Here is a 26,780-nt window from a genome sequence, read left to right on the forward strand (position 1 = left end):
CATAGTATTCAAAGAAGTAGTGTAGCAAATTACTTAGCTACGTATGTGTAGTTATAAATAAGGAGTGGAGAGCAGCTACTGTCAGCAGGCTGTGACCACTTTTTTTTTCTTGGTCTTCAACTTATAGCTGGCCTCGCCCCCTCACTCTTTGGCCTACTCCACCGCCCCTGCTTGAAGTGGAGCTGAAAACCGTGATAAAGATCGAGATACTCTAATAGTAGGCATTCCAGTATCCGAGATTTTTTAATAAAAAAATTCTCCGTATATTCCCCAATAGAACCCTGGCACAAAATGACAACTCGTGTTGAACTTGGGATTGCTCCGTCGTCCGAGCTCCAATGAGGGTGAAAATCGCTGTGGGGTTTGTCCACACGCTGATCATCATGAAAATCTTAGTTTTATCGTGCGCGTTACATATAAGTAAGTTTTGTGTTGTTTTGTAATCTTTTCAAGCCTTGTAATGTATGTAGAATACTTTAAAACTTTAAAAAACGTACGGTCGGGTGGAAGGTAGTCACTGGTGCTTACTTTAAAGTGCGTAGTTACTTCGCTAGGGTTAGCGATTTTCAGCTCTAGAGCAATTTTCTGATGGCTGTGTCATCAGCTCAAAAGTATAAACCACTTCAAAGTCGGCATAACAATGCCATAATTGAAACCACAACTCCACCTTAGGTATTGTTGCATCATTGTGGCACCTCCACTTTAGTTGTTTACCTTTATAAGTTGTTAACTTGATGTTTTTACCAACTTGAGATAGCCACTTGTTTATGGGCATACACCATTGTATTGAGAAGTGTGCAGTAGGTGAACCATATTTGCTCACCACAAAGCATACAAAGATCGCTGAGATCCAATAAGACCTGAAGTTACTCTCATTACATGTACAAACTTGCAGCTAGAAGCAACTGCAGTTTCAAGATGTCCAGATTGCCAGATGGCTTCCTGATTCAATTGTGCCATTTTTCCCTGTAAAATGTATGGGGAGCCCTGGAGAAAAAATGTACCTTTTTTCAGTTTTTAAGCACTGTGCATGCCAAAGTAGCTAATTCCAACCCAACAAACTATATATTTCTGAGATCAGCAATCAATACTCTATCTATTGAGCATATAAAAAGCCCGTTTTCCCAAAATTTTAAGATCAGTCTGGAATGCCTACTAATAGGGCAGTCACAGTATTAGTGTAGTGGGTATGTAATATATAGGTTATCAGCTATAAATCGTAGCTGGTAAGGTTGCGACCTTTTTTTTTTGGTCTCACCTTACCAAACCAGACACAATGTAGTGCCTCAGTTCATTTCCGCCCCCTGGTCAGCCCCCCCCCCCCCTCATATCAGCTACTTTCTCTGCCACTGAATCACGGCTTTCAGTGTTGTGGCATTGACTGTTTTATTAGCACCAATAGTAAGGCCAACCCAAGTTGTTGTCTGGTTTCTGGTCGGCCTAGTCAGATTCAAGTAAGCATGCAGGCAGGCGGATTTGGCCATTACATTATTATTATTATTATTATTGAAACAGATAACCCCGAGAATAAATAGTCCATGACACAACCATTTATTTTAGTTTTTTTTTAAAAAATAATACAGTTACAATACAAATTACTCTACAATTAAACTACAAACACAATTAATTACAACAGGGGTTCAGTTGGGGAAAGGAAAATCAGAGTCCTCACACTGCAAAGCCCAGTACCCTAAAATCATACGGGCATTGTTCGTCCATAAAGAAACTGAAAGTTGTAACAAATGTTTACGAGCCTGTTTGGTTGATGCACCACTTCTGGCTGTGGTGCGTTCAGCGACGGTACGAAGGGTTTGAAGCGCAAAAATGGTGACCAAAAACCAAAAGTTTCTACAACAAGTGGGACAAAGTCACACCCTGCCTCCTCTACAGCATCTTGATGTCTCTGGCACAACCATTCGATTAGTGCTGTGATTGTAAGCACTACAATTCACCATAGCTGTGGTAAAACCTGCAAAAGTAAACCATATTCTAGATAAAGAACGCCAGTTCGAAAATCAAACTAGCCAGATACCTTTGAAGGCTATAAAATACCAAACAACAAGCACTCTAGCAATGTTTTAAAAGTAGAAACTTACCTCTACGGCTCTACCAAACGTGCCTCTCACTTGCTTACACGAGTACGTGTGAAACCCGACACAATCTATTATATGACGTCATTACGCATGCGCACCACAGATAATGGTGAAGTCTGGCAATTAGGTAAATTGGATGCGGGCGGTGGACCAGAAACCAGACTACCAATTGGAGTGGCCTAAAGTAAGGTAAGTGCGCCTAACTCCGGACAGTTTTTGCTTTCGGTGCTCTATCTCCGCCATGCAAGCGAATTACTTAATCCTTAAAATATAGTGATAAACTCTATCCTATGGTACATCAGTCCTGCAAGTTTCATCAAAATATCTCCATCCGTCGAGGAGCTGCGCTCCAAAACTCAACTATGTAAATTTTGCGCATGCTCCTAACTCTGGGCATTTTTTATCACGCTTGATACAGCACTTCTGAAGTTGATTTCGACTTTTAAACACCGCCACGTTAAACGTGCATCTATTGTCCACCTCATACTCGATTTTGAGAGTCATAGTTTATTTAATAATTGCACCTATCAATGTTAAGCCCCACCCCCCAGTACGGGGAGGATGGGGATATAGTGGGGATTTGATCAAGTGGAAAGTCAAATTCCCCGGCCTACCTGGGGGTGAATTATCAGGTCAAATCCCCACATAGTCCCACCCTATGAGGTGGGGATAGGAACGGTATTTGACAACCAACGTTACCAGAAGTATTTCATCCCCACTACGGCTGTTTGCTGATGACTGCTTGTTATATAGAGTAATTGATTCCCAGAATGATGCTTCCATCCTTCAGCAAGATCTTGACAGACTATCAGAATGGGTACACATATGGCAACTTAGGTTTAATGTATCCAAATGTGTTGTAATAAGATGCACCAGATCTCAGTCACCTATCATTCATAACTATGAACTGAACAACCATACCTTAACAATTACTGATAGACATACATACCTCGGAGTACTTTTGGATAAACATTTATCTTGGTCACCTCATGTATCCAAAATAACAGGAAAAGCATCCAGAACATTAAACTTTCTTAAGAGAAACCTAAGCAATTGTACTACACAAGTGAAAGCAGCAGCATATTTAGCAATGGTAAGACCACAACTGGAATATGCTTCAGTAGTGTGGGACTCTATTTATAACAGTGATGCACAGAAACTTGAAAATATTCAAAGAAGAGCAGCAAGATGGGTATTGAAAGATTACAATAGATACAGTTCAGTTACTTCCATGCTCCAACATCTCTCCTGGCAAGATATCCAGACTGCAGACATTTTACAAAGCACTTCACAACCAAATTCCCTTATCTATTCCATCCAATTATCTTCCAATGACCAGAGAAACCAGGCAATATTGTCAGTACCATTTCATACTCCCTACAACATCTACTACAGCTTACCAAAAAGTTTTTTCTCCAGAACAGCTCAAGACTGGAACTTGTTGCCACAATTCCTAATTGATTTAAATGACTCTGACTCTTTCTCAGTTAATATTTCTAATTATTGTAGTAATGTACATGTGTGATTTTTTTTTCCTGAGCGCATCAGCAGTGCTGGCTGCTTAGTAATAATAAAAACAAAACAAAAAAAAACCTGTTGTAAAAACAGAAGCTACAGCGACAAAGGTACACGAGGTGCTGCGGTTCTACTGTAAAGGATCTATGCTACTAGCTATATAGAGCGCCACAATGCCCGGACATTTTTACATCTGTTGTCTGGCAGTCCTTTGTGGGAGTTGAACTCTGTTTCATGCTCCCACTCCCTGCAGTTTGGTCAGTAGTCTGCAGGGCTTTCTTCTTAAGGCCCCTGTCCGGGGGTTTTGCTGTGTGTATATGCATGGTGGCGGTCCATGCGGTTGGGTGTTTTTGTAGGTCTGTGTAGGCTCTGTAGGTTTAGCTGCTTTTTCTTTTTTCTGCTTTTTCTTTTTTCTGCTTTTTGTCATTTATAAATTAAATTAGGTTTAACTTCTAGCTAGAGATCGGGGAGGATGGGAGTGCCATTAGAGCAAGAATAAAAAAAAAAATTAAATAAATAAAAAAAACTATAGAGCGCTTGTTCAAATTCCCCACCCCTGGGGGCAAAATTTAAGTTCAAATTCCCTCCTAACGTCCCACATAGCCCGTACTGGATGGGATGGGGCTTGACATTGATAGGTGCGACATGGTACCTTTTGTTGCCGAGTTATGGGTACTTCAAATCTAGGTGTATTTACAATGAGACTGGCTCTTACAAAATCGTATAGCAAGTGTTTGGCTGATTGTTTGCAAACGAAACTTGGTACAGTGGTAAGTCATAGTTGTCCCTCTGTACTGTATTAACTTTAACCAAATAGCTCTTTGAATTTGGGAATAAGCAGCGATTATCGAAGAATGTTTGATAATTTTGCCACACACCACAATAAATAATCATCCCGTTTAGAAAAACTAGCTGGACTTTTAAGCTGATTTTTTGACCACAGCATCATTGTATATGAAGCATTCATCACCTAAAATTTCATGTAAATGCTGTAGTTTTGGAGATATGACGCCAAAGGTTGTGCAGACGTTGGCGTATAATGACAAAATTGTCTTTATGCCTAAAGACAAGATTTTATGCCAATGATTTCTTTAACCCTAAAGACAAGATTTTACGCCAAGCTTGTCATTAAGTACTTAATGATAAGCTTTTACGCCACTGTCTTTGGCATAAAATGCATTGTGAAAGTAACTTTACAGGGAAGTGCACTGTAAAGGGAAGATTTTACGCCAAGCAGTTAAAAACAAAGAATTCACATGACTATCCTTACTAATCACATGATGCCTGCCTAATATTACATAACTGTACCTGTAGGTATCCGTATTCTACCATTTCATCATGTTTTCACTTCTGTTTCATTATATGCTTTATGTCCCTTTCCTTGCTTTCTTATGCCATAGGAGATAAATCAGTAGCTATAGTACATGTGCTTTTATTAGAATTTTTTTGCAGCAGATCATGTGATCATTGCAACTGTCATGCCATAGATTGGAGATAATTTTAGTACATGGAAAGAGTGTGTACTGAATAGTTGTCTTGAAAACACAGTTATACAATATTATTATTGTGATCAAGACCATGACTCTAGGAATACAAATGTGTACCTTTAATAGAGTTTCCAACACTGAAATTTCCTACTCAAGTTAAGTAGTGGTTGAATGCAGGCAAGATCTCGGATCCCAGCTGTTGTGGCTCCCTTGGCGCATGCCTAGAATTGCATGTTGCTTAGCAAGTCACCACTGGATCTGGGATTCTTTTCTGCATCTTTCATCCTTGTAGCATAAGTAGTCAATTATCGGATTGACTCAATTACCAGAATGCACATTTCAATTATTGAATGGGAAACGGCAAAATTCTATGGTATAAAATAGTGGCATGATCGACAATATTTGTGACCGGATTTGCAAAAAGGTGTCTTTCACACACATCTGATTATATGATCTTGGAAGTCCATAGCTTAGTGTTCAAGACAAATACAAACCTGAATTTTTTTATCCATCAACCTATGTTGGTGCTCAGTGCTGTCCAAGTGACAATCTGTAGTTATGAATTGCCGAAGTTCGTAAATTGGATGTGTATGGGAGATTCCTTTTCACAAATCCATCACATTGTAGCAATTTGTATCAACCTCTCCCCTCCCTCCAAAATGATGGTTACCATGCAGAGTTTTGATCCATGTTTGCATTTCTAATTGAATATCTTTGCTATGAATGACCCAATTAGAGTGTGTTAAAGGCTACATACTTCTACTAATTACGTTTCATGAAAAAGAAAATTGACAGTTAATGTATTTTCATTATTATGGATTTGGAACCTTGTGCCTTCAATGGTACTTGGTGTCTGTCACTTTAAAGTTTGTGGCAGTCTAATATCTGTTTCTGCTTCAATGTTGATCACCAAACAATAAAGGAAACAAGCCAAGGCAAAATATTAAGGCCAGCATTCACTGAAAATATCAAAGTAAAACACAGCACAGCTACTGTCAAGCTTGATGGTTGAACTGTTGAGCCTAACTCGTGATTTAAGTAGATATAGCAGTTGTACTGAAAGCAGAGGTTAGTGAAAATATAGTCTAGAATAATGTACTACCACATAGTAAATTAATAAGATGCATAGTGTGCTACATTGGACTTCGAGCAAGCCTTTCATCACACGATATAGCGCTATCTATAAAAGCATCCATGATATCAAGAATAAAGCAAAGAGGATTTAGCATTGGCAGGGAACTGGTTTCACTGTTAGTTACTGTAAAACTGTTAAATGACCATTGTGTGTTGAACTATCAAACAATTGGTGTGCATTTTTACAAAATAATTCATAACTCTTGTGTTACATGCCGAAAATTTGCATGGATGCCGGTTAGGAACTCATAGTTACATGGGAATTTTATCAAATTTTTGATGGCTTTAGAATTTTAGCCAGTGGTCAGATAATCTTCTGATATGTGAAACACAAATATATGTGAGCTCCGATAATTGTGACTGGGCCTGCAAAAATAGGGCATGTGAGCACATGATTTTTGCCTACTTTTTCAAACTTTGATCACTCATAACCTTATGTACCATTTTGCTATGACAATGCAATTTTAGCCCTTAGTAAGCATTTAATAAGTTTTATGATGCAAGTTACAGAATACAAATATTCCTTTCCAGTAGTGAGATACAACCAGTAGAGTGATCGGATGTAGTTTGTACCCACATGCCATTTTCGCAGTCCCGGTCACAATTGAGTCATGGTGATGGTAACTGATTATTTTGTCTCCTCACCTTTTCAGCTGTTACTAGTCAAAGGAGGGAGCCATTGACATCAAACTTAGGGTACTGCAAAACTTGTACAATATCAAGTGGAATATGTTTGCCAAAATTTGTGTCTGAGGAATGTTTAAAGCAAAGATAGTGTTTGAAGCAATAAGAGTGTCGAAAATTGATTGCTTACACTACCTTGTTTTTTACTTGCATGTAGGAAAGCATCCTTGTACAGGTTATGCCTTTTGATTCCACCCTGTCATTTTGAAAAGCCATATAAACACAGTAAATTACATAGTAGGTGCTACCCTACTAGGGACATGTGATAAGGCTATTATGCAGGCCTGTAAATAAAGGGAAATCAGAAACATAGTTAATTGCTTAACAGGGAAATAGTACACAAACAAAAAAACAAATAAACATAATAACTGCTTTTACGTAATTTCAAAATGATGCCAAAGATGTATAAATAGTGAAGAAAACATATATGACACATCAAGCTGAAACAATGGATTTATGTATATCTGCTGAAACACATACAATAATAAGGAGTCGGTGAATGCTATTTCCTAACAATTGTCTATGCACTCCAGCATCATGATACAACTTACAACTTACATTATATGTCCTCAATTAATTAAGGTATGATGCAATAGTTCAATTAATAATAATAAGAGGACCAATTAATTATAACGCAAACAACTTTTGGTTAACAATGCATACAAATATTAGCACACTGCTTTGGTGATAAACTACTAATCAATCATTAACAAAGTGATAGAAGTAAACCGTCCTGTTCAAAAATCACAAGTTACTTCTGATTGACAAGTCACACATATTTGTCAGGGAAATTAACTTTTGTTGTCTCATCATCATTGTAAAATCGGACTACCCATTTTCCTGTGATAAGGTTAACAGTTGACAGCCATACGCCATCATGATATCGAACTTCTACTTCATGCCTCCCTCCATTATCAATTACCAAATTTTCATTCTTAGTTATTTTCTGCTGCTGGCTGTTGTCAAAATGCTGTTTCTTATCTGGTGGTCCCCAACTTGCTGCACTATCCTTACGACCACATTGTCATGCCTTTCTTTTGACTGCAGCCTTCATTCACTGTTCCTCAGATGCTTCTGATCGATAGGTTATTTTCGATCCACCGTCAGCTGCAATATACTGCTGGACAAAAATGTTATCTTCTTCATACAAAGACTGCATTGCACAAAACAGAGATTTTTTTCTGCTGTCACCATCCTTAGCTAAGGAATTGGTTCTTTCTACACCATTGGTGATTCTTTGTGCTTTGTTCCATACACCTGGAGCCATCTTTGCAAATGGTTTACTCAACATTCGTAAATGGCTTTCTCTTGTCCACCATTCCACCCAATGCTTGGCACCTGACCAATCACAGCCAGAAACAATTGTAATTTGCTCTTCAGAGAGTGGTATGCGAAGCTGTTCAATTGACGATTCCTATGTCATGCAACACATCAAACAATTGTGGTACATGCAGCTTTTCTGCTACAATCATTATATTCTTTGCAATTAAGAGAAGGCCTCAACCACTGCTCTTCCGTTTCCCTTTGAAACACTGCAGTACACCCTTTCTGCTACTCTATGGTAAGATCTTGTCCCATGAACACTACAGCCTTTCAGTACCAGTTCAGCAGTTTCTTCACCAATCACTTCCCACAATCCTTTGGATTTGGTGTCACTCCAATCAATTAATAACTATGATTCCTTTAAGAGTTTCATCCACCTTAAAATGGGAATACTCCTGTTGACATCTATCAAACATGACCTTGAAAGCTAAACAATTAAATTCAGATGATTCCTTGTTACCTCTCATGCAGGCCACAACTACCCATTTTATTGTTGTATAGTCAAACACGGTGGCATCGAAAAGGTAAGTGAGCTCTGTGTTTTCATTATATGTCATGTCGGTTTCAAGGAAGTCAGCTTCTGCCAACAGTTTGCACATCAATGGACTCATTATAAACTGGTAGGTGATTGATGAAGAAATTGCATAATCCCTCATGTAAGGTCTTCCAAGCTTCTTATACGCCTCTGACAATACACTTTTAAAATTACCCTCCATTAGCAGCATCTTTACGATCTACTTTGTCAGCAATCTTTTCCATTTCACCAACTACAGTTGATAAGACACATGTGTCTTGTAAAATTTTCTCCCTGTGGTGATCAATGCGATCATAACTACTGCCAGAAATATCAACTGAATCAGGTTGATAATCTAATCCTTGACCACATTGTAACTGGCGAGAAGTTAAGTATGGATTGTCCTCTATAAGGCTACCTTGTTATAGTGGCTAGGTCCAGAAAGTCCAGATGTATCTTCCATTGATTTAATTTTCGTTAATAGGGCCACCTCATTAATAAGGCCAGTGGCCACATACTGCAGGATCAAAGTGATAAAACGAACACAATATTCCCTTAATAAAGGGGCCAGCTGAACAAACAATCAACGTATCACTGCAAAAGTTGCTGCTCCTGAGTATCTGCCAAATCTACGACAATAGTTTAGAAATTTGCTTCATGCTTTTAGCCACCATTATGCCTCAAGTAATGAATAATCCTATCTGAGCATTATGATGAAACCTGTAGTATATGTATATAGCTGTTACAGCAACTATAGCCAGGTGTTGATTTGTTGAAAACCTTGATAATAAGGCCACTTGTTCATGGCTGGATTAATGAGGTTTTCATTAATAAGTCAACCTCACTAATAGGGCCACTTATTGTGGGTCCCAAAGCTGGCCCTATTAACAAGATTTCACTGTACTTAAGTAAACTGAACACTAGAACTCTATGTAGCTATATAGCTAAGCCATGTAATGTACATATCCCTATGACAATTTACCACACAGGTGCAAACTGTATGTATTCTCATACCTGTCCTATCACATGCTGGTACATGTGCAGAGGTTTGCATCAGGCAAAAGAATAAAGCATCTTTAGTGATGCACCGATTAATTGGTGAATACTCAGACATTGGTATATCGGCTACACTTCTGCATTATACTTTTAGCTGATTACTTCGCCAATTAATTTTACAGACCCGGATAATACTATTTTCCTAACAATATGTGTTTTAAAATCACAATTTTACCTAGAATGTTGGTAAACATAAATATCAGATCGGTTATCAGTATTGGTCACTATTATGTGAATTTCAATATCAGCTAATTTGACAAAATCTCTTATCAGTGCATCACTAAGCATCATATTGTTTCTTTCCACACTATGGATGGTAATAGTAAACACCTACAGTCCATATTAGCAGTATATCATTACCACAATGGGACTGATCCATGTAGATACTTAACATACCACAATCTACAAACAACCTATAGTTTTCTACATGAGATTATAAATAACTGACAATGAAATGAATTTGTACTGGTACCTGCCATGTGTTTTAGGATTCTTCAGTGGATAAGTAACCCTGAAGGAATGATGTAATAATCACCAAGGTGGAGCTGAGGTGATTATTACATCATTCCTGAGGGGTGTCTATCCGCTGCAGAATCCTACCAATGCATGTCTTAGTAATTTAGACAATGGTTTGTGATTATAGCTGAAAGAATACATAATTTGTTTGTCATGTTTGTGGCTATAGGTATTCATCATGTAAGAAATTAAATAAAGCCCTACATACTTTGCAATTATCAAAGTATTTTATGCATGCCAATGTCTAATGACTCAAATCAATCCTGTTACAAGAAGGTAAACAGTGATAGCTTTTTACTAGTAATATATTTTGCCAAAGAATATAGAGCTATACCAATACTACACCTGTATCGATACCAATATCACGAAGTCTATACCAATAATATTTTGTAAATAACATCTATTAAAGGTGGCTGTGTAATTATTAACAAGCTGTTAAAATTTCAGTTACAGCTCAGTAGTATCGGCAATAAATATCACACAAATTGGCCATAAAATGTGGTATCATTATAACCGTAGGCCTAGCAAAGAACTCTGTTACAGTTGCTACTTAAACATTATCTGTACGTATTTTCACACAATAGTGACTAATACTCTTTTAATAATATATAATGTATTTATTACATATTGATATAATGACAACAGTAATATTAGTAGCTTACCATTAGAACACCAGAATTTGCAAAGGTGTCTAATGTTTCATCGTTGCAAAGACTAGCGGAGTTCATTATCAAAGGATACACTGCACCAGCAAGGAGCTAAATACTTACCTGGAAATTGAAACTGTGTGAAATTCGCTTTGGGTGTTTATGCCACACTGAGAACATTACACTGGTTGCATCTGGTCTCCCAGCAGTCACTGCAGTACACCTTTCTCTACTACAGCTAACGCATTATTTATCCAGGTCTACAAAGTTTATAATACAAATTAGCTTTAGACAACTGTGTAATCACTAAAAAGCACCTTGTATATCGCCTTTTTCGACTCCAGCTTCGCACACAGCGTGAAGCATTGCACCAAAAATGACGCATGCGCACAATTATTTGTTCTATTTAAAGGTCGCCTCAGCTACTAAACCCTTTTTATTGCAATAGAACGAAAGTATCTGGAGGAAGCAGTTAAAGAAAGGCTACTAATACGAATTATTATTCATTAATGTATGGCGGCGCCCGCCCATCGGCAGTACATTTGTGGTGAGCAATGAAAGCATGATGAAACGGTAGAATACGGATACTTACAGGTACAGTTATGTAATATTAGGTAGGCATCACGTGATTAGTAAGAATAATCACATGAATTCTTTGTTTTTAATTGCTTGGCGTAAAATCTTCCCTTTATAGTGCACTTCCCTGTAAAGTTACTTTCACAATGCATTTTATGCCAAAGACAGTGGCGTAAAAGCTTGTCATTAAGTACTTAATGACAAGGTTGGCGTAAAATCTTGTCTTTAGGGGTAAAGAAATCATTGGCGTAAAATCTTGTCTTGAGGCATAAAGACAATATTTGTCATTATACGCCAATGTATGTATGACCGACGCCAAATATTGGAACTGTCCGGAGTTAGGAACTGTCCGGAATTAGGCGCACTTACTTTAACCAACCACAGGCTTCCTCGATTCAAGTTTTGCATGACGTGTTGATCCAGACGTACTTTCAACTTTGCATCCAGCCATGCCCCTCCAGTTTCTGTTGTTGAGCACACAACGTAGGGGACTGCAGCGCATAAACAGCATTATCACTCGTGTTGTGCTATCACAATACGAGCACTATTCTCCAGTGTTCACCCCGGCTCCATTACTAGTGCCTAACTGGTAAAGGAGAAAAAAAATACATTAATTTTAGAATTGCTAACACGCGAGCACATTTTTTTATGAGCCACACCCATCCTTTGTCTTCAAGAGAAATGGCTTCCGGTGATGATTTTCAAGGTGTAGTTCTGAAGGGGATTACCAAACTAGATCGCAAGGAACTGGGACGAGGGGCTTATGGGAGAGTTTACGCGGTCAAATATTGTGGAATGATATGTGCCGCCAAAGAGATCCACTCCATTCTGGTAGAAGATGTGGAAGACGTGGAAATGCGACGAACAGTGGAATCGTTTATGAGGGAGTGTCGTCAATGCAGTACGCTACGTCATCCAAACGTCATACAGTTCCTAGGTGTTTATTATCCCTCTGTGGGGGCGGGCGGTGTACAGGGAAGGATGTGGCTACCAGTAATGGTTATGGAGATGATGGTGGATAGCCTGACCTCACTGGTGGATAAACATGAGAAGATTCCTGTCCATATAAAATTTTCAATTGTCCATGACGTCTCCCTTGGTCTGTTCTACCTTCACAATCACGACCCTCCCATCGTCCATCGAGACCTCTCCCCCAATAATGTCTTATTGACAGCACATCATATAGCAAAGATCAGTGATCTTGGAGTGGCCAAGGTGATAAAGGCTGATAGTAGAAAGACAATGACTAAAGCTCCAGGAACTGTTGACTTTATGCCACCAGAATCACTAGATGAGACACCAGTTTATGGCCCTCCCATGGATGTGTTTTCTTTTGCTGGGATAGTTCTCCACACATTTACACAACAGTGGCCTACCCCATCCAAGCAAACTCAGTTTGACCCCAAGACCAGAAGAAAGGTGGCTTTGTTGGAAGTTGAACGTCGTCAACAGTACCTGGACAAAATGAGAGGAGAGGCTGAAGTATTGAGGCCACTGGTGGAGGAGTGTCTGGATGATGATCCTGCTGTGAGGCCGACCATAACAGCTGTCTGTGAGAGGATCCAAATGAGCAAGGATGTTTACATGAAGGAGTCTCCACAAGATGTTATCGTTCTACACCAACAAGTGGAGCAAAAGGACAATGAGAATGATCAGTTGAGAAGTGAAAACAACCAGCTGAAAACAGAAAATGAGCAGCAGAAATTTGAAATCAACCACCTGAAATATGGAATTGACCAGTTGAAATTTGAAAATGACCAGTTGAAACAACAGCTGCTGGTAAGTGTTATTTGTTTTGTTACCAATACCATATATGGTATTGTTATCTTAGTCCTCCACAAGGAGTGTACCAATACAACAAGTAGCCAGTCAACTTAACAGAGTAACTTTAGGAGGACCAACGACAAATACATCAAAATTGAAAATAGTAAGTCACTAACGTTAGCACTATACTCTATGGGAAATGTCATGTGTGGAGGATAAAGTTTATACTCATGTTAACCCATAACCATTCAATACTAGTTCGTACTACACTTAAATACTGTCATTTACCAATATCAACTGATCATGGTATAATACAGTGTAATATGGTCACCTGTCTAACCCACTACAACCAGCTATAGCCAATTAGTCAACTTTAAAATTTCTAAACATTTTGCTTATGACCTGCCACCTATTTAGGTGAAATTTTTGTAGATTAGCTACTGACATCAAAAAGTGTCACCAAAGAATGGTAACAACTTGTAGTTCAGTTTATAATAGATTTTTGTATCCATTACCAGCTATATGTGTAAGTGATAGATATTGTATGTTATTTAGCTACTTACAAATATTATTATCCACTCAGGAGGCACCTCCATTAATGCCAGCACTTACCAGTGGCAGGTACCACATAAAATGGACTCAGCTGGCCAATCTTCCTGCTCCAATGCATTATGCATATGTCACAGTACAATACAAGAAGGTCTATGTTGCTGGTGGGGTTAGTCCAGTTGATGATGCTGAACATCAAGTATATGTCTATGATATCAACACTGACCATTGGGATCAGTTACCTCCCTCAGGTCACTACGTAGGTGTTCCTCACATCATTGGTGGAAAGTTAGCTATAATTGGTGGATTACTGTCTGCTACTAAGATGATGACTAATAAAGTTTCTACATTTGATGAAACTAGTCAAACTTGGACATCTCATTATCCTGACCTTCTCTCAGTTAGGTCCAAACCAGGGGTGGTTACTCACCTGGAGCATGTTATTGTTGCTGGAGGATTCAAGGATGTTAACAACACACTCGTAGTACAAGGTGGTATTGAAGTCCTCAACTGGATGAAGAATTCTCATTGGCAGAAAGTGTCCATTAATCTTCCTGTACCGATGTATTCCTTCACACCCATTATTACTGATGATCATTTACTCATAGTGGGTTATGCTGATGCTGAAGGACGTGGCGCAGATGCCTACAAGATACCTGTTGATGATATAACAAGATCAGGTGACCAAAAACAAACCGGTGACACCCCCACCAAATGGATTACAATGACTGATGCCACTTACTACAATACAGCCATAGTCCCCAGCTCTTCCCTACCAGTGGTAGTTGGTGGATATGATCAAAGTGGTACAACAACATCAGATATTAAGATGTATGATGACTCTAGCAAATCATGGAAGGACATTTCATCATTATCATCAGCTAGATCTTCAGTAGCTATAGCAACAGTCAACAACAATGCTATTATAGTCATTGGAGGGTATACTAAAGGAGGAAGTGTGGATAATGCTAAATCATCCAGTCTTACTACAGTGGAACTGGGACAAGCTCAACTAATACACTAACTACTAGAGGGTAACATTGTATAACTACTGTATATCTTTGTATGGTGTGTGTACACCACTAATATAAGATACACTGATATTTGTTTGTATGAAAACTTGTTGTGCTATTTTTATTATACTTAATAAAACATTTTACATTATTAAACATGTACACAAAACATGAGAACCAGTAATCAGTTAGTTAACTACAAAGGTACACACAATGGTGTTATTACATCACATGAAATAGTAGCAGGATATGAGGGAACTGACAATACTACTGATCAATTACAACACGTTCACAACTGCACACAACTTGTAATAATAACCACACATTGTCTATAATTATATGTACACAATCATTGATGTCAACTTGTCTACAACACATTACCAGTAATATCATACCATATATGTACAAATTTTCAAGGGACATTATTTTTGTGGTTGCTTGGCTGTCTGCAAAAATTTCATCCTTAAAAAAATTAAAAATTATCAGGGTTAGCTGTATGCATTCTACTAGGTAACCTCAGTGAATAACAGGATAAAAATATATCCTGTTGATCCATGAAAAATACATACTTCAAATTTTGCACATATATGGTATACACAAAAGTACACAGTCCGGTCACATCACATGACATGGTAAATAATTTTGGCTACCTGTTATATAACTGATTAATATTCCCACTATTTCTTATGTTGTTAATAAAATTAATACAGCATATTTGGAGAATTCACTTTAGAGAACTACACCATGACTAATATGTAGCCTTAATTTGTGTTACTAAACTGAACTGTACACCCATGACTGTGGTCTGTACTAAACTACAAACAGTTTATAATTCATGGACATCAGGATGTGATCATTGTATCTAATTGAACAATGTCTCATAGTGAGTTTAGTTAGACTGATCATGAAGTAGTTGTAGAGCTTCAATTATCCCAACAAGGTCTCTTCGGAAACCCTCTATTTCTGTATCTTTCCCACGTAGCTTTCTAGTCCATTCTTCCTGTAATGACAACACAGTCATAATAAGACAATGTATTATGTGACATGTTAAAATTTGCGAAAGCACAAAATGTAGACACATTACATCATATAGTGTTAACCTCTTACATAGGGATCACTATAATAATATGATACGTAGGAATTAACTTTCCCTAATCTCCCTTGTTTAAACACCTTATATGGTAATGATCCTACCAGCATTGAAACCAGGTCACTACTGCTGATCCAGATGACCCCTTGACCCAGATAGCAATCCACCAGATCTGACCCAGATTAATTAAAGCTGAGGCATACACCAAGACCTACGTTTTGGGTGCTTGACTAGCGTGTTGAGTATCTTGCTATCTTCAAACTTACATAAAACAACGCCCACTGACTGATATCATTATAAACCTTACCTGTTAAGTTTTTATCATATTGCTACCTTTGTACTATTGTATTTACCTTTGTATTTTATTGCAAGTGGGTGTGGCTTTGTGCTTACCTATCACACCATACTTACAAGTAGTACAACACATTCCAAGTATTAAAGCAGGTGTGGCACACGAAAGAGGCTGGCCTATTGCAAGACTAGACCAATCAAATAGTGAGCGTGGCTCCACATTATCCTGTGGGAATGGGTTCATACACATCTACAGACTGCAATACTACTGATAAATGGGAGTGGCTGCACATATGGCTGCAGACAGTCATCACAATAAGTGGGCATGGCTCACAAAAGCTGGGTTGTATCAGACTTGACTATGACACATTAATACACTTATACGTATTGTCCAACTAATTTTAAAGTACTTTGCGTTGGAGAGATCAAAGCAAAGAGTGCTCTATTTTCTGTAACGCATTCAAGTGTGCTATATTTTCCACTTGCATCACAATAAAGTACAGTTACGGAAAATAAAGAACAGTTATGCATTTACTGGAAAATAAATACAAAAAACAAGATCACGTGCGTAACATTTCTAATCGCCAAAAGTAGCCAAAATGCAATGGCGGATCCAGGATGGGGCATTTGGGGCAAATGCCCCCCCCCCAACCTTGCATGTGGAGCAGTGGAGAAGCCAGCCATACACTTCTGATTAAATTACTTAACTTTGTCAAGTCAATTTATAAATGTCGCATTTTAGTACAAATTCATTTGAAACCAAAGCCAAACTAGCTGTGAAATTCACAGCCAGCACCTTCGTGCGTACTAAGCGCCTCTAAAAATAATTATCGTGGTGCTTAACACTTTTTAAATAGCTTTAAAGACTTAAAACCACCTGCAAAGGCATGATGGCAAAACCAGTGGTGAGACAATTAAAAGGCGATTATTTGCTGCTTCAGAAATGCAGCAACTAACAGGAGAATCTGGCTCTTCCCAGCTACCTACAACTTAACCTGTTTGTGCCCCTCCCCCTGCCAGCTCCTGGATCCGCCCCTGAAATGATACTGTTTACTTGTATTACTACCACAACTGCACTACATAGACACTTACCTATTGTCTGATGGCCGAAAATTGATGCTGTTCGAATTCACAAAACAAACACTCCAAGCAAGACGACAAGAAAGCACTCTAAGCCAGTTAAAGCACCACTACGCTTGTACAATATGAAAATAAAAGCACTTGGGCATGGTCTCGAGCCTAATATAGCACTCGGCTTCGCCTCGTCCTATATTAGTCTCTCGCCCACGCCCTTGTGCTTTTATTTCCATATTGTATGCGCGGCGGTGCTTTAACTAGTATTTAATTTAATTACTTCACATGTGAACAAATCCAGGGATAATCTATAAAGCAGGTCAGACCCAAAGAAAATGTGACTTGGATGACCCAACCCAGTATCAACACTGGATCCTACTAGCTTGTTAAAGCCCTCACACTTGTACATAATTCATCATTGGTGAAGTGAACTACACCAAAGGAAAGAATGGTATTGGGTTGACCATTTTGAGTGCATTCAGATAGTTGAACAGTTCAAATAACTGAATCCCATTCAACTGTACTTGGCCTAGGAGGACCAAAGTGCCACTACATACTGTATTTCCATACAGTAGTAAAGTAGCTACATAACTGTATCGTACAGTACAGTTATGCACATCATTGGGCAATACAGTGTGAATACTTTGGCCAATACAGTACAGTTACACAGTAATTGTAAGGAATGTCACCAAAACAACCCCAACACTCAGACAGCATTAATGATCACATGTGTGACATTGTAATCACTAAAACTAGCCAAACTAATCCTACCATAGATACACGACTCTTAACAAGGATTGGAAATAATGTCACACGCCTAAAATAGCTGTGTTTTGAATTGGAATGCGGTTCTCATAATTTGCACCGCATACTAAATTTATTGGCCATTGATGGAGTTTTGCAATTTTGCAAGAGAGATTAGAACCCATTAACGAAGTATGCCACCATACTACTAGTTTTGTTGAACTACTTTGACATTAGATAAATACTTGAAAGACAAATAGTTTCACTAGACAACAACCGTGCAGAGTTACAACAACAGAAACACTAGTCTTGCGTGGCCAGACTGCTTTTTCTCTCACGGCACTTATCAATTGGAAATAGCAGGCACTTATAATTTCCAATTGATAAACACCATGGGAGAAAAAGCGGTGTCTGGCCACATGAGACTACAGAAACATGAGGGTATTTCAGCACCAAGCACAGTGGAAACATGCAACGTTTAAACCAGGGGTGCAACTTACAAACAGTTCTGTTCAATTCTAATGACCAAAGGTGTTCCAAAAAGCCATGTATCATTAATACCAGGAAGTGTGTGCAGAGGCTATAGGAACAGAAATGTACCCTGGTGTAGAAGTGATACCGAAACGGCATGGTATAACATGTTTCTTATGTGGGAAAGGCCACTCAGTAGCTTCCACCAAAGCAGCTTGTATCACTAAACTTTACAGAACTTTCATATTTTACAAAACCTACAGTAACAGTCTACAGTAAGAAGAAAAGTTAGTCTTTTCATGCTTTTCAAAGTGAAACGTGCCTCGTATCTAACTAGTGACGTCAAGTGTGCAAGTAGAATACTGGGCATGTGACTCTGTTTCCAATCCCTATTAAGAGTGTATATCTGTTTCTTCTACAACTAGAAATAGATTATATGAACACTTACTGATAGTATAATCACCAAAATTTGGAGCAGTTTGGACATGCTACGAGCAAGTCAACCAGGAAGTACAATAGTAATACCATCTAAAATGTAACTGTGTGTACAAAACTATAGCACTCGGTGTGTCGAGGCAAATACAACACTCAGATTTGCCTTGTGCTGTATTACCTTGTGCTGTATTATCTTGTGCTGTATTAGCCTCTTGACCACCCCCCACATTGTATTTACAGTACAAACATGCAGCAGTATAACAAACAGAACCCTGTTCAATACTTTAATAGAATTAGACAAGATACTCTAATAGAACAGTCATTTCTATTGTTTGGATAATGGTTAATTGATGGGTTGGTCCTTATGTCAGTCAGTCAGTCAGTCAGTCAGTCAGTCAGTCAGTCAGTCAGTCAGTCAGTCAGTCAGTCAGTCAGTCAGTCAGTCAGTCAGTCAGTCAGTCAGTCAGTCAGTCAGTCAGTCAGTCAGTCAGTCAGTCAGTCAGTCAGTCAGTCAGTCAGTCAGTTGGATATTAGAAATTTCTGTAAACAATAATTTGTAACAGCTTATAAATTATCAAAATCATCTTTGAAGGCACTTTTGGGCTTCAATATACGTAACCATGCAATAATGCTGAGGCAGGATGAAGGTATTATGAGGCAGATTTCTGGTTGAAGCCTTTTTGTCGGAAAGCCCAAACTTTCTTAATTCCTACTATACAGTACTGTTGTACTGTATCATAATAACACATTAATAATTTTGGTTAGGTTACCTTCTTTCAAGAGGTTCCACTGTATACACCACCCTTAAACCCCTGTACACACCACACACTATACCTGAAGTATAGAGATTTGGTCAGTCATTTCTGACTGGTTGGTAGTGAGCAGAGACTGAAGTCTTGTCTCATATTGAAGTATTCTGTTAACACAAAATATAAACCAACAAGCAGTAATTTGATTGTATTTTATACCTGTTCTCCAGGGTAGTTAGCTTCAATAGTAGTGAATGGAAGTGATGCATTTCCTAAGGCAAAAAAGAGTCACACAACCTTCAATATAATAAACCATTACTCCTGTACAGGAATATTTCTTAAGACACATATTCTGACTGTTATATTAGATTATCAGTTTTACATACAGTGGAATAGCCAGACCTTCAGGGATGGGTGGGCACACTCACCCACATGTTTTACCACATGCAACTAACTAGCACAAAATATGAGTCCATCCTTTGTGGACTCTACATGACTACATTGGTTTTTAAAAAACTATTTCAAAAGTGCATATATGTATCTAGCTAGCTAATAATACACTATGCTGCTGTTCCTGCAGCTTATTTCACTAGTCTAAGGCTACTGCATGAATGATATAGAAGCTAGAAATGAAAACTAACTTATTACACCTCCTTATCTTGTTCTCCTGTACTTGGACACAACTCTTTAAACTCCAGCCTGACTCAGATAACTATAATTCAGTCACCACTATATATTTCATCTCCAACTGACTTGTCTGACACCAGAGAATTCACTTTCCGTCTATCACTTTTCGTTATTAAACCTTGCCAACAAAAGAATCCATGCTGTTATTCACAACTCAGTATTCTGGATGTGAAAAATAGACTGGATCCACCTTCCTCTCTTTCCCCTTCCTAAAATTTGGATCATGAGATGCTGTGCATTAAACACAAAGGATCAAATTACTCTGATCAAGTGATGAAATTATCAGTTGCTGATTTACAATGAAAATATGGAGCTGCTGAGGTATGTACTACTTGTTTCTTGTTCATAATAGCAATACACAGTGGGCACTGCTGTCTTAGAAAAATTTGGTCAGGCATGTGTCCACCCAAGCCCATCCTTGGCTATGCCACTGTTTACATACACAACATACAGGCACAGAATATGTCCAACATGAACAGTCCTTCCAATCTCCCATGGAGGGCTACCCAATCAGAATGAGATGCTCTGTAACCCACTAGAAGACTGGCCAACTGAACTAATAGGGTGGACAATTGTTTAGGAAACATACAGGAGTTAGGGGATCATCAACCAGGTCTAAATCCTTCTGTAATGCGTGAGTAAAAGTATGATGTAATGCCCTGTTGTAGGCTTGCAGGAGGGAACCTCCTGATCCTGCCCGGTCTCCAACACATGATAAGGGACAAGAGTACTACGGTGTGGTACCAGACCCATGACAAGAACAATGGCAGAAAAACAAACACTACAAAGTATCTATAGCTATAAAGGATGGAGCACACATCACACCTTCAGCTGCTGTACCAACACGGTTATGTCTATCCAGTAGACCAGCACTGGACATCTGTGCACTACTCAGGTACTATAAATCAGTGCAGACAAATCTCCTGGGGCAGAACTAGTTACCCGCATGAGGCTGTGCCATATCTCACAGTTTAAGGTGTGGGCACCCAAGGTCTCACCTGGACCTTCACATGCAAACATCAATACACGCGCATGCATGTACGCACTCACCCACACACACATATGTACGCACGCATGCACACACACACACAAACACACTTACAGGAATGTGTCCTTTGGTTGCTTGCAGTAACTCTTCCTTCAACACACTTTCACTTCCTTATTCAGTTGGTCTTCCTTTTGTCTGGAGCACACCAACAGTTGGTCTTGTTGTTTGTGTCCGTGAAGTTGCTTCACCTGTGACATTGTCACCTGTAATAAGAGTTATGTGTATTTTATAAAGAGTTTGACCTCTTCCTAAAGGATCTTATACTTTAGGAAATCAAAGATATACAGGCATTGTTCAACTTAGGGTCTATCATAGCTGATTCAGTCACTAACCTTCTGTGTAGCTTACCGTGATTTGAATTGTGTTACACTTGACTCAGACTGGTGTGATGTGTACTGCTCAATCATGTACCTTTTGGTAACCATTTAGTAAAGTTTCTTGTTCTTTAATATTCTGCTCCAGTTGTAAATGCTGTTCCTCATTAATCACTCCGTCAAGTTTACCACCACTAGCAACTTGTTTTCTGTTGTCTGTTTCACACTCAAGTTCCTTCACCTATTGTATACACATGTACTATGTGTAATGTAGTAAAACATAGTAAATGTCTACCAGTCAATATGTACAGTGGAACCACTTAAAAGACATCCTGAAAAGTGGACACCTTGATAATGAAGACACTTTTCCATGCTCTCATTGTTACACTATCTGTAATATAGTATTGGATAATTTGTAACACAGTAATGTACTATAGTATTGTGTGCTCGTACATCCTAGGCAAATCAGCTGTGCTTCCTGCCTAGTAATTAATAATAAAGAATAAAGAACAGTTTACACACACTTACATACTTTATAATTAGTTGACAAAGTAAACTACTCTCTTTCCTTCTCTTCCAGCTGACATCTTAGTTGTTCACACTCTTGTCCATTTCCTCTTTCCAACAGTTCTGCCAGTTCTCCACTTCTTGCATTAGCTTTTGTTTCCTTAAGTGTGAGTGTCATTATCAATGTTATATTAGAGTAGTTGAACAGAGCTCTATATAAATGAATGAACATTTCTATGATTGAATTGACACACAATTAAGTGTTTGGATAATGGAGGTCCAACTGTAGCAATTTTATGTTTGATTAGAGATTATAAAAAAAAGTAGTGAAACAAAGGACGTGTACTACAGTGCACCTGCAAATATACGAGTGGACATTAAATCGCTCTAGCCATGACTGAATTAGCGATTAAATGTCCATTAGTATTTTTGCAGGTGAAAGTAACATCCCTTGTTTCAGTACTTTTTATTTCTACTGAATAATCTTAAAATTCTAATTTTTCTTGTACAGCATTTTTATAACATGTTACCAGGCCTGCGAAAACAGGGCATGTGGGCACATAAAATTTACCTAATTTTTCAAACTTTCATTACTTATAACTTTTAAATTCATCATTCAATTTTCAGGCCTAAGTTAAAATTTAATTGACTTCATAATACAAATTACAGAGTGTAAGTATTCTGTTCCAATACTGAGAAATCTCCTTTGTTTAACAGGACGTAGTTTTTGCCCACATGCCCTGTTTTCGCAGGCCTAGTCACAAACATAATCATAGTGAAGCCATGCATACTGTATCAAAAGAAAGAATGGTATTAGACATACCATAAAATTAATATTTTTGGCCATTATGCTTTGTTTTCAGCTGTTACACAGCATTTCAAATGAAGAAGCATCAATGCAGTGACTATGGAAAATAAGGATGATAAACGTGGTAGCTATTAAGCAAAGCCAAAGCATGCTGCTGCAAATTGACACTTGTCAGCAAAAGAAGTAGGACACAAAGGAGGATAAAGGCAATCCATAAACATACCTGTCAAGCTGAAGTGACATCGAACAGTGAAAAAAATCAAGCCTATATAGCCCTAGCCATTATTGACTTACACTTGTCTGAAGGAAGTAGTAAGTTTATAGTGTCAGCAGAAAATTTCACTAAATAAAAAAAAAAGTTAATACTATGAAAATTTTGTAACAACCTGTTGGAAGCATTTTGAAGGCACCTTTGGGCTTGATTATACCTCACCACTACTGCCAAGGTGCTGTGAAGATATTGTGAGGATGGTTTTGGATACTTTCGCTAGCTGTGCATGCATAATTTGACTTTAAAATTAAACTTTTGAGATTGACGTTAAGGACAATTTAACAAACGGGGTATAGACCTAAGCTCTGTGACATTATGTATGCCATAGGAAAATTTTTAATTAGACCACATGAATTTTATGGTTGTGTTTGCAGTTTAAACCTGGACAATTTTTATGTATTCAACACTCAGAGATAGAATCTGAGGGCATATTAAATAGTTTTGTATGTCAATTTATAGCAAGTCTACAGTGCAGTATAGTCACTCACAATTTTAAGGGGAGTTTGAGATTTTAAGTGGGAAGTCCCTCCCCTCACAACAGCCCTAGAATAAACACTAGCTTCACCTCTTAACCCTTTATCCTGCTCCTGATTCTGTACCAGCAGTCTATATCAATCAATTCCTAAAATGTTTAAAATGTTGGCTTTAAAGATTATCTTGGAGATAATTGTTACTAGCCTGAGGGTACATAATTTTCTGGGAAGCATGCCCCCAGACCCCCCTGTGGATGCAATGGAAAATTTTGAAACCTGTCATCAAAATTCCTGGAGTCGCTATTGATAATCATGCACATTTCCAGATCATAGCAACACTAGATAGCATCTAGCAAATAGAAAAAGCTCAAGCTGTTTTAGCTAGAAACTGAGCTAACATTCTGCTATACTGTCACACTATCAAATTCCCAATGAACACCAAACATTTTTTTTCCTGCTGCAAGATGTTTATCTTGGTACACTGATGTTTGAACAGGAAGTGTGATGGTTTTAGTTAACGAAGTAAGCATATTAAAATTATGTGTGAAACATCAAAAATGTGGTGACATCAATGCAGGCACTTGCAAAAGACTATAGCTTGAAATTTCTCATAAGCAGGATAAACCAGAGTTGTTGTACAAATGTGCATAGTAATCTAAAAAAGGTATGGCTAGATGACTTGCACGGAGTTAATTTCATTGAAATAACACCATATGTATAATATATATTTGGTCAGTTCCGGTACACATGATAAGGGAAGTCACATCTTCCTCACAGCATTAATACAGCAAATTGTCCACTCAGTCTATTCTGTAAATTTGAATACTCTTTGCTATCTGAGAGATGTTTTGCACAATTTCAGGGACTTCAAACATATTGAGATTCACAAGATTTTAAAATGCTTGATTCAAATCCTGCCAGTAACACAGTTTTAAAATTAAACCTTTTGGGTACATACTTGGTTGCGGTTTCATGTAGAGATTGAGTATCATTAAGTACTGAGGTTTGCATCTCTGTTCAAATCATGTGGTGTAGGAATGACAGCATAGCATTGTGGTTAGCATGGTGTAAAGTTCAGCCTATTGCAGTTATGATCAAAAGCCTACGCTCATGCCTCATGCAGGTGCTAGGTGGTTCAATCACTACTGCAAATGTCAGTATTGCTGATGTATGTAATATTAAAATGTTCACCATTCAGACTAGTAGAGATGATGTGATGAAATGAAAATGTTTCCAATCACCAAATACACAAGGGTTGTGTGGGACTATACTTCATGTATACTTCATCTGGCCACATATATCCATAGTAAACCATAGGATTCTCCAATAACAAAAACTCAAAATCAACACTCATGACACATCCTTAAATGACTAAGCACACAACTTGACTATAGTAGTCCGGCAACTATTTCAAATGTTTTACACAGTTGTGAACTTGAACAAGTGTAGCCAGCTATCATACATAGTCATCCTCATTCCCCCAAAGGAGAAATCCTAGAATAACCCTGAAGCATACAACAGACATGGATGCCATTCTAGGGGAATACCCCCAGGATATAAAGTTTCACGTCTTAAGGTATGTGTTTGTACAGATAAACTAAGTAACTATTATTATTAATTCAGATAGATAATTAGAATTGTAAATACTGTAATTTAGCGTACTTCGTAATTCATGAATTATTTTGTAATCCGGTAATTACGTTGCTATGCATTGCTAAGGAAACGTAAGGCCATACCTATTTGAAAAGTTGTTGCTTGGACTCGACCAAACCAATTTTGCAAAGATTTTAATCAAGAAAAGAAAAGAAAAATTAGCACCCTAAAATTGTTGCAATAGATCGAGATACTGTCAGTTGGTACAATTTTGATCTCAAATATAATGCTAGCTACCTGTAAATGTAAAACCAGCATGTTCCTCACCCCTGGCGAAGAAAAACTATGATAGCATCAGTGCAGTGCTCATTGGACTACTATAGCTATGTTTATCCGTTTTTAATAGTGATGTATTTGATAGGTCTACATACAGCTTTGATGTGACTTACTGATCTATTATATGCCTTGTAATCAACATGTACATATCTAAAAATAATATTATAGTTAGCTAGCTTTTTACAATTTTTTAAAATTTTATCATATTTTTCCTACCGATTGACCCATTTTGTTGTAAAATAAATCCGAGCAACAACTTTTCAAATAGGTATGGCCTAACTATAACAAACCACTTTAGACCATGAATTACGCACAGAAGTATTTTCTCAACTGTTTTAGTGTGTCTATCATGTTTGCTTGTGCGAATTGTATAGAGAAAGCCTCCAGGCTGCCCTTCATTTTCATTTGCGTAAGTACGGGTAACGCCCCCATTCAACCCGAAGGATACGCTATCTCTGGTAACTTAAGAGGCCTTCATTGTTGTTTTAAAGTTGTTAAACATCTATAAAACTGAAAGAGAAGATCGTTCAAATGAAGAGTCGCCATACCCGTATTTCAGACCGCTGAGAAGAAACCACCTCAGAACAAAGTTTATGTGTGTGGAAGTTTATTAATTTAGTTTTCAATTCTTACATCCTGGCTGCTTTTTATCATTTTAAACGTTTTTGGTCACGTGGGTGCGTACGGACAAACAAACATAGGTAGGTAGGTACACACGCATTTTTACAAAAACAATTTCAGTAAACCAGGCGCGTGCCCACAGCTGGCCTTCCTTCGGCCAGCTGTGGGCGCGTGCCTGGTTTAAAAAGTAATTAGTGTATTTCTTGTTCAGACCCCACTCATCGAAAAAATGCAGCATAAGTCACCAGATCCTACCTAACATAGTGGGTGGGGCTAGACTATGGCATTAGCTGCCATACAAAAACTGACTACCACATAAGTCTAGCATGTTATTAACAACAGCTGGCTGTGTTTACAATCACTGAACATGTCATTGTTAGCTGTTAATACCTGCTTA

The 26,780-nt window shown here is 38.1% G+C and overlaps 2 protein-coding genes across 9 annotated transcripts in view; one reads left to right on the forward strand and one right to left on the reverse strand.

Annotated features, from left to right (window-relative positions):
• The first annotated feature begins 12,192 nt into the window (after positions 1-12,192).
• Positions 12,193-15,028, forward strand: LOC136257374 (uncharacterized). Its single transcript, XM_066050549.1, has 3 exons — positions 12,193-13,324; positions 13,377-13,472; positions 13,893-15,028. Exons 1-3 carry the CDS (start codon positions 12,194-12,196, stop codon positions 14,880-14,882), a joined length of 2,217 nt encoding a protein of 738 aa, XP_065906621.1. The 5' UTR covers position 12,193; the 3' UTR covers positions 14,883-15,028.
• Positions 15,029-15,683: 655 nt separating this feature from the next.
• Positions 15,684-26,780, reverse strand: part of LOC136257382 (centrosomal protein of 162 kDa-like) — an 80,185-nt gene continuing 69,088 nt past the window's right edge. For 3 of the 8 annotated variants that reach the window (XR_010701942.1, XM_066050565.1, XM_066050564.1), the window contains 7 exons: positions 22,307-22,441; positions 22,228-22,256; positions 21,793-22,165; positions 21,515-21,663; positions 19,945-19,997; positions 19,811-19,892; positions 15,684-15,871 (listed from right to left, as the gene is read on the reverse strand). Coding sequence is in view for 6 of the 8 variants with exons in the window: in XM_066050565.1 (XP_065906637.1) it covers positions 15,761-15,871; positions 19,811-19,892; positions 19,945-19,994 (243 nt within the window). In the remaining 2 variants the exon portion in view is untranslated. Of the gene's footprint in view, positions 15,872-19,810; positions 19,893-19,944; positions 19,998-21,514; positions 21,664-21,792; positions 22,166-22,227; positions 22,257-22,306; positions 22,494-26,780 lie in introns of all 8 variants that reach the window. The other 5 variants (XM_066050560.1, XM_066050562.1, XM_066050563.1 and 2 more) reach the window with 3 other exon arrangements.

This window comes from Dysidea avara, chromosome 6, assembly GCF_963678975.1.
Source record: "Dysidea avara chromosome 6, odDysAvar1.4, whole genome shotgun sequence".
Taxonomy (NCBI): Eukaryota; Metazoa; Porifera; class Demospongiae; order Dictyoceratida; family Dysideidae; genus Dysidea; species Dysidea avara.